At 31.3% G+C, this 10,568-nt stretch overlaps 2 protein-coding genes across 2 annotated transcripts in view; one reads left to right on the top strand and one right to left on the bottom strand.

Annotated features, from left to right (window-relative positions):
* Window positions 1-1,623: 1,623 nt before the first annotated feature.
* Window positions 1,624-9,164, bottom strand: HELRODRAFT_194170 (hypothetical protein; the record flags this gene model as incomplete). Its single annotated transcript, XM_009030505.1, has 8 exons — window positions 1,624-1,946; window positions 3,359-3,442; window positions 4,244-4,498; window positions 6,292-6,412; window positions 6,575-6,636; window positions 7,845-7,919; window positions 8,686-8,746; window positions 9,010-9,164. 8 exons carry the CDS (start codon window positions 9,162-9,164, stop codon window positions 1,854-1,856), a joined length of 906 nt encoding a protein of 301 aa, XP_009028753.1. The 3' UTR covers window positions 1,624-1,853.
* Window positions 9,165-9,889: 725 nt separating this feature from the next.
* Window positions 9,890-10,568, top strand: part of HELRODRAFT_181259 (hypothetical protein) — a gene marked incomplete at both ends in the record, with an annotated part of 1,669 nt that continues 990 nt past the window's right edge. Inside the window, 2 exons of the mRNA XM_009030504.1 lie at window positions 9,890-10,075; window positions 10,278-10,429. Of these exons, the coding sequence (XP_009028752.1) occupies window positions 9,890-10,075; window positions 10,278-10,429 (338 nt within the window). The remainder of the gene's footprint in view (window positions 10,076-10,277; window positions 10,430-10,568) is intronic.

Raw genomic sequence — 10,568 nt, 5'->3', positions numbered from 1 at the left:
TTGATAAATTATTTTTAATAACAAAAATAACAGTTGTTTAGTGACGCTCATGCTGAAAGCAACGGCAACGTCTGTAAAAAAGGTTTAGCGTTGAGTGAGAAAACGTCAAAGAAATCTCCGGTTCATCAGCAAGCAAGATTTCCTATCTCTACTTTCCCGCCTACTGCAATCTGTTATTCATCTTCCGAATCTAAATTGTATGAGATGGCAAATGATTATAAAGCCGGCAGTTTAATAAAATCGGATTCCATTACGCTGAATGGTGAAAGTACGACACACATCTCTTTCTTAGATGAAATATCAACAGCAGGAAATATTCCAGAGTCAACTGATTTCAATTATAATTTCCAAACAGAAAGATTAAAAATCCATCATGTTTGATTGTTAATATCGTACCAGTTGTAATTTTGCAATAAAATAAGTTGTAAAATAACTTTTCCTTGTTCGTTTTTTTTCAAGCTCATGTTGCGGTCAATTTCTCGCCTGTTTTCGTAGTATGTACGAATAGGACGGTTAATGTGCGTCGAGAACAAATGCATTTTATTTGGCCCAAATATGGTGATGTTAAATATTCAAAATAAGTAAACTTGTAATGCAGAAATTTCACATTCATTCTTCTACACGAGAAAAAACTGAAAAAGAAATAAAACCTAGTACTAACTTAACGTGTTTGCAAAATCTTACTAAAGAATCAAAATGGTTTAGAAGGAAAGCAGAGTGAAAGATAGCGATAGAGTAGTCTCGATTCCGTCATGAATATGTAACAAGAGAACGGATCGCTAATCTCATGATACGTTTACAGAAGGCACCATCATCTATGACTTATGTACATTTGTTTTAAGTTTTCTAAGTCTCCGGAGCTGCTTACTTGACAGTTTGAGCAAAAAGTGCATCGAGAAAGTTTAAAGACGCCAATTGTAATTTAAATTTAACAATACTAAACGTCGTCTGATCGACTACTATTGTCTGGTTTTGAGAATGATGGTGTTGATACTTCTATTATATATATATATATATATATATATATATGCGATATATATATATGTATATATAATCAGTGGCAGATCTAGACAACTGACGGAGCCAAAATTTTGGAAACCATTGGATAATTCGTACGGGGGCAGGCCAAAATTAGTGAATATTGTCAGATGGAATTTTTAATAATTATGATGTATGTGCATAGTGTATGTATGTCTCAGTTAATCAGATATTGTTTCTGCCAACTCCGACGAATAGTCGTTTATTATTTTATTGTAATCGGTTTTTCAAAGCGAGTTTTACAATTTTTTTTATGTTTTAGTCTGCTTTGCTTACACTCTAGAAATAACCAGGGTTCAGCTGGAAATTTTAAAGTTTTAGCCGTCAAATGGAGGTGGAATGTAATGACTATATCGATAAAAAAGCAACTTCTGCTTTAATTGAGAAAAAAAACGAAAGATCAGGGTTAGGCCTTGGTTGCTTGAATACGGTTAAAGACGTTAAGATATTTTTTGATTGTTTAAAATTTTACGACGTATCAGCTCGATTTCGACTATTAGCGCCTGATATTTATTATGTTTTTTATAGATATTCATTACATTTGAATCTTTAATAACATTTATAAGGCTGATAGATAAAGTTTAAAAATGAACTTATCAATTTATTTAAAACACAACTTTCAAAGTGACGTTTAAAATAATATTGTTATTTTAAAGTTTTATTACTCATGATCTCGTAATAAATAAGACAAAAGCTAGAACGATAAAACTATTAATGTCGCATCTAAATTAAAAAAAATTTAATTGAAAGTTCAGCCATCATAAAAATTTTAATAATTATTGCAATTATAATATCAAGTTCCACGATGCATGGATTTAGCCACAATCGTCTCCATCACCCCACCAATAATCCGATTGCTTCTTTTTTACCCACGAGACCAGAACACAAGCAAGAACCAGGTCTATAATCTGATCAATTTGTAATATTCGAAATGAGTTTTTACTTTTAAAAATATTCAAGCTCATGGAAGTGTAATCCAACAACCCGTATATATTAATATACATATATAGAATATCAATGTATAACATTAAGCAGCCGAATATAATAGTATAAAGCGTGCCGTACTAATTCAGAACTAATTGTGAAAAGCGTAGATTGTAGATTAACAAACGTTCAAATTTTAACTTTGTACACGTTGTACAAAGTAATAAACTTTACTGCTTTTTACGAAAAATTAATATAGCATATTTATAAGATATAACTTCCAAAATTAGTTAAACGTTTATTAGAATGTTTAGAACATTAATTGGCCTAAAAAAACAGAAAAATATAATAATAGTTATAATAAGAGAAGAAAAGACGTATGCTAAAAAATTTTTTCAAACCCTAAAGATCTAGTAAAATTTATGTAGACGAAGATATCAAAATTATTACGGTACACTTTTGCGTGGTATATGTAACGATAATAAGAAATTTCATATTTGTTATATATATGCTAACCATAATGTTTTATACTGTTTTATATTCCAATAACGTTTTGTTGCTGGAAGCACGAGAAACAAGGACGTCAAATAAATATCTATTATTTATTACTAAAATCATTTGGGCTATAGCTTGTGCCAATCACCGAAAACATCACAAAAATATCATTAAGTCGGAGGAAGAAGCTCTCTTATGTTTTCGATCGTTTTGCACATATCGAATCCACAAGGATATTTAAAAAATGAAAGACTCAATTATTAGCTCATTTATACTTTTGTATTAGGTTTTGATTTGTTATGAAGCTAGTTAAAAGTATAAAATAGTAGCCTACCATTTGAAAAAATTTTTGCTGAGTATTTGTAATAAAAAGCACTATTTGTTTGAAATGGAAATAAATTGTGAGATATCTTTTGATGAATCCTCTAAAATTGTTGACAAATGAACAGTGAGAATACCCAAAATCTTAATAAATTGAAATCTGCTTAAAAAATGACTACATCCATAATTACCACCAAAAATCCAAATAAATTGAAATCCGCTTAAAAGATTACTACATTTTAAAAATATAAATTGATAGAAATATGCTTTTAAAACATTTAAAAAATGTTTATAAACTGTTATTAATATTTTAAACATTGAAATCTGAAATTTGTGTCACATATTCATCATCACCCTCATAACAAACCTACTTTACAAACGTTATATTATTGCTCCAATAATAAGTTTTATAGGCTCTTGTTGAAAGTAAAAGCTATGAATTTTTCAATATATCACATCATTCAAGCTTTTGAAAGTTGTTTATAGATGGACTAAATGTACCGTCAACTATTCGATAGAGTAACATTTAGTAAATTATTTGAAATAGAATTCAATGGACAATAAGTTGTATGTAACCCACCTGGATGCAGATTAAGATAACCATGGTGATGGTGATTGTTTTCATTTGACCGTTCAATATGTTTTGTATAACATCAAAACACCCCTACAATTATGTAACATAATTAAAATGTTTTTCAAAAGTATGCACTAGGAGTATCTTGTTAAAATAGAAGAATGATTAATTATACATAATTAATTTTTATTGGACGACCAGATGGTTTAGATGAAGGTCAATAGGGTACTTATTTCTTCTGATTAAAAATTGGATTTAACTACCAAAAAAATAAATTATAAAAAATTAAAAATAAATTGACGACATCTGAAAATTTTAATAATTGTAATTATAACGTCGGCAAATTTTATCATATAACTAAATTATGAACGTCAAAGAAGACCACCCAAAGTTGATACTTCTTGCGGTTGTCGGAGATTATAACCTATGTGTATATAACTTTTTTTAAATTTTTCCATAGAAAGTCCAGGTCTTATAGACAACACTCATGTCAACATGACCATGTATACGGATCGTACTATCGGAGCCGACTGACCGGATACTACATTCTTGATGTGCCATTTGATTGATCTCCAAAGACACGAATGTTCTCAAAAAAGTTGAAAGACTGAGCTAGTGGTCGAGATATTATCATGTATGCGAAACACAAAATCACGCGTTATTCCGATAGCAATAGGCGCTTTAGGAACGATACGATAGAGAATGTATGAATAAGAGTCGTCGTGTATAAAATAAATAGTGACTATTATTAATTCAGTTTTCTATGTGAATAAATATCAACGGCTTTTAAAATTATTTAGCATCCCAATAATTCTCTACATTTGCTGCGCATGTTACATAGGTAAAACTCAAAAATACTATGACATTTATTAGTAAATTGTAATATGTAACCTGTGTGTGTATGGTCCCTAAAGAATCTTTCGGAGGTCTTGGATGTAAAACTGCTTCTGCTTGACACATTTGGTACTCGCTAACTTGGCGTTTGATCTGGTAGTTTTTCATGATGTTTCTACTGTTAACAGAATGGTTAATAATCACTCCAGTACAACAAGACGTTGGAACAAATTCGCCGAATGAATCTTTGTTGTGCAGTTGCCAAGACGAATTTATAAAATCCTTTGGGCCTTGAACACCACAACAACTCAACTGTAATTAAAAATATCAAAGTTAATGCATATAATTAACCATTATGCTCGGGCGGCGTGATGACCTTGGTGCTGTTTCACAGTGTGCGTGCAGTAATCTGGTTCGATGCGAATATGACAAAAGAAAACCCTGCCTATCCCATATTTCGTGTGTGATGCATCGTTTAGCATGTTTTCATATACGATGTTTGTGGCGTATTGTTGATTTCTCTGAACCTAGGAACCAAATAGACTTTAAACCTTTTTTTTTAAGTTTAACATTTAAATTTTCCATAAACAAAAGATAAAACGAAAAATGTTTTTTCAATTTAGAATTCATTTGTGGAATTTTGTCGTGGAAAAAGCCTATCTCTCTTTTTAGTCATAAAACTGCGTGAGGAATCATATTTAAATACAATAAATAAAGTATTAATAAACAAACTAAAAAAAAATTAATGTGAAATTCTGATGCAAAAGTTGTAAATTTTTTTTGCATGTTGGAACCCGGGATTTGGAATCAGAAATTCTTATCCGGAGTCAGAAATTTTTTATGGAGCCGTAGTCGAAATTTTTAAAGAGCCTGAGCTCGGATATATATATATATATATATATATATATATATATATATATATATATATATATATGTGTGTGTGTGCGCAGTGACAGATGTAGGGTGGTGGTGCCGGGAAGACCAGTGCCTTCCCCATTTTGAGCAGAAAAAGAACCGAAAATTGGACGTGATATGCAAAAAAACAAATTGTGGGCCACCCGTGAAAATTTTTGCCTTCCCGTATAAATGTGAACGTTTTCAAAATTTTGCCTTTCCGTATAAATGTGAACGTTTTCAAAATTTTGGCCCCCGGTCAAAGTTTTCTAGATCTACCACTGTGCGTGTGTGCGTGTTTGTGTGTGTATGTATGTGTGTGAGTGTATGTGCAAATGTTAGCTTAAAATTAAGATAGTGATCCTAAAAAAGTAACTTGATTTGATTTACACAAAGCCAATCTTCTTTGCTACTTTGACATTATAAGAATAACAAATGCAAAATCGATCCGAGGAAATCGTATAGTTCGCCATCTCCAACCAATATACTCATTTTTCTTCTTCTTTATATTTTTTATTATTAGTCCTTCTAGTTTAGCGCATAGAACTGTTGTTAGATATTATAATGTAATAAAAAAGAAACGAAAAATAGAACAAATGTTCAAGTGCGATTGCGCTGACAAATTTAAAAAAATACAATGAATATATTATATAATTTAAAAAAGCAAATTTGTATATTTTGCATAATACAAAAATTAATGTTTTCCATTACATAAAAGTCTGACTGCACACCATTGTGTATATTGTTGTTCATTTTTCCTCAATAGAGATAATGACTTTTTCTATTCAGCGTTGCGTGAAATTGAATTTTACTCTCACTTTTCGTTATCTCAAATTTTCATTATCTCTCATACGCTGTTTTTATAATTGAAGGCATACTTTCAACAAAAATTTATAGTTTAAAAATAATTGCAATTGTTTAAATTAGTTTTAAGAATATTAATTTAATTAAGAAATATAATTTTAAAAAATTATAGACCCTCAAAAAGGTATTTACTAACAAAAACGGATAACACTCAGGATAATCAAGATAATAATCGAAGAAATCGTTTTCATAGTACCAAAAAATAGTTCTATTTCGGTAAATTTTGATTTATCAAAACGTTGACATGACGTACGTTTGTTTCGTTAAAATCATTTGTTGTTATTTTTACAAAATTATTTTTTATTAAACAAAATTTAATTACATAGTTTTTTTTAACTTTGTTTAACCTGATTATCTCCTAACCATAACTTTAGATTTTTGTATAAAAATAACGTGTTACTCTGAGAGGAACCGCTTAGTCGGACCACTTTGGCCAAGTCACAATGTCGTCCGATTAACCAACTTCTACTGCAGTTGTAAAGTAGTAGCAATTACACTTTTATTATCTTATAGCTGTTGTTTTTTAAACATGCTTTTAACAGAATTCCTAACTCGGTGAATTACTTAAAAAAAATGGCGTCATACTTCCCGTCGTCAAATATGAACTAATTTTATAAACTTTTAACTAACTTTTTTATGCAGGTAATCCCAAGCCATCGTGACTTGCAGTATGTCAGAAGAAGTTTCATTGGCTGAGGAAGCGGTTTTGTTGTATTGATTGGTTACTTGATATGTCAAACTTGAGTGCATTTGGTGAGAAAACTATGTGAATATTAAGTTACTTGTATATATTTTAATAATAAAAACGGATGATAAACTTATTAAACAAAAATTACAAACAATTGCATGTACCAATATACACCTGTAAATTGTTTAATACTGAAAAACAAAAAAAGTAATTATTAAATTTTAAAAGTTTTATAACTGTTTGTTGTTGTATTGCTTGTTAGTTTATTGAGAGGAAACCATATATAAACCAAGTGAACAAATTTCACTGAGTAATGGTGTAGTCTACAACTTTCTGCTAAATGTACGATAAGTAAATAGGCTCTCCTCTCTTTCAAATTATCAAGCGACACAACAGCAAACAGATAAAAAATTTTAAAAACTAAATTAGCATTTTGTCTTCTTTGACAGGAGGAAAGATCATTCTACTTTATTGGATGTCTACCACCCAGCTAAAACTGGGTAGTTTTCAACAAGTTAGGTTCCGTTTACAGTATCTTGCCTGCCTCACTGGGTGCGTACAAATCAAAGAGGCATCTCTCGATAAGTAGACAACGAAACACTTACACCAGCCACCAAAGACGCAAAAAACGTTTCTAGATAGTAGTAGTAGCAGAAACAACTACAAAAGACGCAGTAGTAGTAATATTAGCGTAATAGTAGTAGTAGCAGTAGTAGTAGTATTAGCAAAACATCAGAACCATGTGTTCCTGACTCATACAATTCAACGATGTAAGAAAAACAGGCGTCATAGACAGAAAGCTTTCACAATTTGTCGTTGACATTGCAGCTCTACAAAAAAATCCGGCTTGCTGAAAACGGAGTCATCTGAAAAGCTAAATACACCTTCTATTGGCAAGGAGTGTCTTCAAATTCGAACCAACTAGCATAGGCAACATAGAGATGGCTTTGCCGTGAAGAATGCTGCTCTAAAAAGAACAAGACGAAAGCTATGGCAAAAACATCTTCAAAAAGCATCCGTTCACCTTTGTCACTCCGGACAGGACTACTTAGCTATTCTCGGCGGTACAGGTTGCCATAGCTACAACTATCCTCTAATGAGACGGATGTCGATTAAAGTTACTTTAATACAGATAAAAACACATTTAAATTATGCATTTAGTTTATAAAAATAAAATAAATTAATAAAATTTAAAACGCAATTATAACACACTTGGGTCCGTAAGGTTGTTAGCAAAATAACAAATGCCATTTCTGCCAAGATCATGAAACTCATGAGTATGGAATACTGCGTTAATAACATTGGTATCATATTATCAACATTGAAATTATACCGTCGTAGAAAAAACAATTATTGATGGCTTACACGCACGCGCACACATTCACAACACACACACTCATATATATATATATATATATATATATAAAATATTAAAAAATATATAAATTAAATATAAAATATAAATATTTATTTATTTATGCAGGATTGATAAAGTTGAATAATGAAGTAGCTCAGTGATTTGCAATTTAATGATACCTTCTTGCTATCATAATCGCTGCTATTTGATGTTTAATTGGACTGAAACAAGCAAGCAGCGGTTTTGGCAGTTTCAGTTTTATCATTGTTAACTGGCGCAAGACGTTCCTAAAATTTGCTGCAGTATTTAATTTTTCCTTCATGTATGAATTCAACGCGGCAATGATCTCCCGCCAGTCATATGACTTGTGAGGTGTTCGGATGGATGGAAGCTGACTTGGCTCGATGTTAAAAGTCTTAAATATCCCATGACGTTGATAGATCAGGTGAGAAGTGGATTTCATTATTTAATAAAGGTTTTGGTTTTACTGTTAATTATGTTTTAACATATAAACGCATTACTTCAACTAGTTGTTTTGTTAAGTGAATATCGATTATTGTGAAAACTAATTAATTATTATATCCTTCGTCTGTTAGCATCTGATTAACTCTCTTCAATTATTTGTCATATAACATCGAGTGCACGCAGTGGGTTCGCGCAAGAAACGACGATGCTTCTTTACATTTGAGGACTTACTTGTCGTCGGCAGTTTTCATGCAACTGCATTTTTAAAATTTTGATTCCTAGTTGGAACGCTCTACTTTGAGTTGAATTTCTAATTTACTTTAAAGTTACTGTTGTATCGTGTTTGATGTCTGTATAAGAAGCAAAGCTCGCCGTCTTCTTGCGATTAATCGTGTTATCGTTGCTACTTTTTAAAATTCCTAATCAGATAACATTTCAACAGCAATCAATTTTTAAACAGCAAAAAATATACTAACAAAACTTAGGAAGCAGACACTTTCCGTGCAAGCTCCACAATAGCCCAGGAAACCGGTAGAGCCGATGATGAATCCCAACCCAACCAACAAAAATGGAATTCGTTCGATGACCAGAAAGGTGTTTGTAGGGTTTGAGGTAAAAAGGTGAGACAGCAAGTACGAACTGTGGTTCACATGAAACCACATGCCGAAAAAAATCAGCAACCAGCCAAAACCCTGCGGACGTTTTTGCATGGTGTCATGAAACTGAATCTATCGTCATTAACATTTTATAAACGATAGCGATGATAATCACCATTCACCCAAAGTATTTGTGATAATTTCGCTCTTGAAATTATTTATTCTACAAGAAATATCATCAAATCGGCAAAGAAGGGATATTTTAATTTTTTTAAATGTTTGCGCGATTGTAAATAAATAAACTATACATATTCGTTTTTATCCTACTTCCAAAATAATCAAGAAAAAGAAAAAAAAATTCAAACGACATTCCAATTGAAATATTTTAAAAAAATATTTGGCCTTTAATAACTTATGAAATAAAATAATATTACATTTTCTCGGTGATGGTGAAGAAATTCGCCTGTTCATAAAAGACGAATCTGCCGATCAACTAACAAATTTGATGTTTACTGCGGAAGTCTTTTTAAAACATAATATATCATGCTTTATTTTTGACAGCGCGAATTAGGAGCAAATGCCCGACGGAAGAAGCTCATGTAAAAATATCAGAAAAGAATTAAACGAAGATATCATCATCTACCGCGTTTCAGTTTTATTGAAATCGTTACCCTACTACCATTACATTGCAATCACAACTTCATACGTATCTGTAAAATTTGCATAAATGATGAATAAATAAGCAAATGATAAAACATAAGCACAGGCACGCATACACGCACAACACGCACACACATATATAAATATAAATATATATATATATATATATTGTTTACAAAATGGCGACAAGACAGGTCGTTGCTAACGAAGTCCTGTACTTTTTGTCAAATAACTTTGATTTATTTGATAATGATAATTTTATTGCTAACACGTCTGATTTTTATACTAATGAAGATTTCATATTTGCTTTGAAAACTTTGAAAACTGAATTGGAAACTCAAAATTTGGATAAATTAGACAAGCTAGTTGGTCGTGGCTGTACAAAAAAAAGAAAAACTCCTAGATTGTGTCTCAATTTTGAAATACTTGAAAAATAACAGTGTTTTAGAAAAATGTTCGTTATTTGCCAGTGTTAATCTGGCTAAAGTTCCTAATCTTGACAATATAATTAAAGTTAATTTCAAAAATTTGTAAAACGAAATTAAAGAAATGTTGTACGCTCAACAGATAAAAATTGTTAATGCAATAGACATGCAGGGCATTGAAATTTCAACATTGAACAACAAGATAAATTGTTTAGCGTCCAAACGAGATAACTATAATTTTGCCAGTCATTCGAGTAATATTTCGACGGCAATATTTCCGGAAAAAACAACATCGTAACTATGCCTAATCCAGCCAATTCAGCTACACTATGGTCAGATGTGTCAATCTCCATGAGAAGACAAAGCCCAAGTACAACGGTTGTTCGTAAAAATGAGGACTAATGGGTGTAGATCGCTTTTGGTTCATGCTCAC

The sequence above is a fragment of the Helobdella robusta genome (genome assembly GCF_000326865.2).
Source record: "Helobdella robusta unplaced genomic scaffold HELROscaffold_69, whole genome shotgun sequence".
Classification (NCBI taxonomy): domain Eukaryota; kingdom Metazoa; phylum Annelida; class Clitellata; order Rhynchobdellida; family Glossiphoniidae; genus Helobdella; species Helobdella robusta.
Note: the sequence above shows the minus strand (reverse complement) of the source record. Positions and strands in the feature narration are given on the sequence as shown.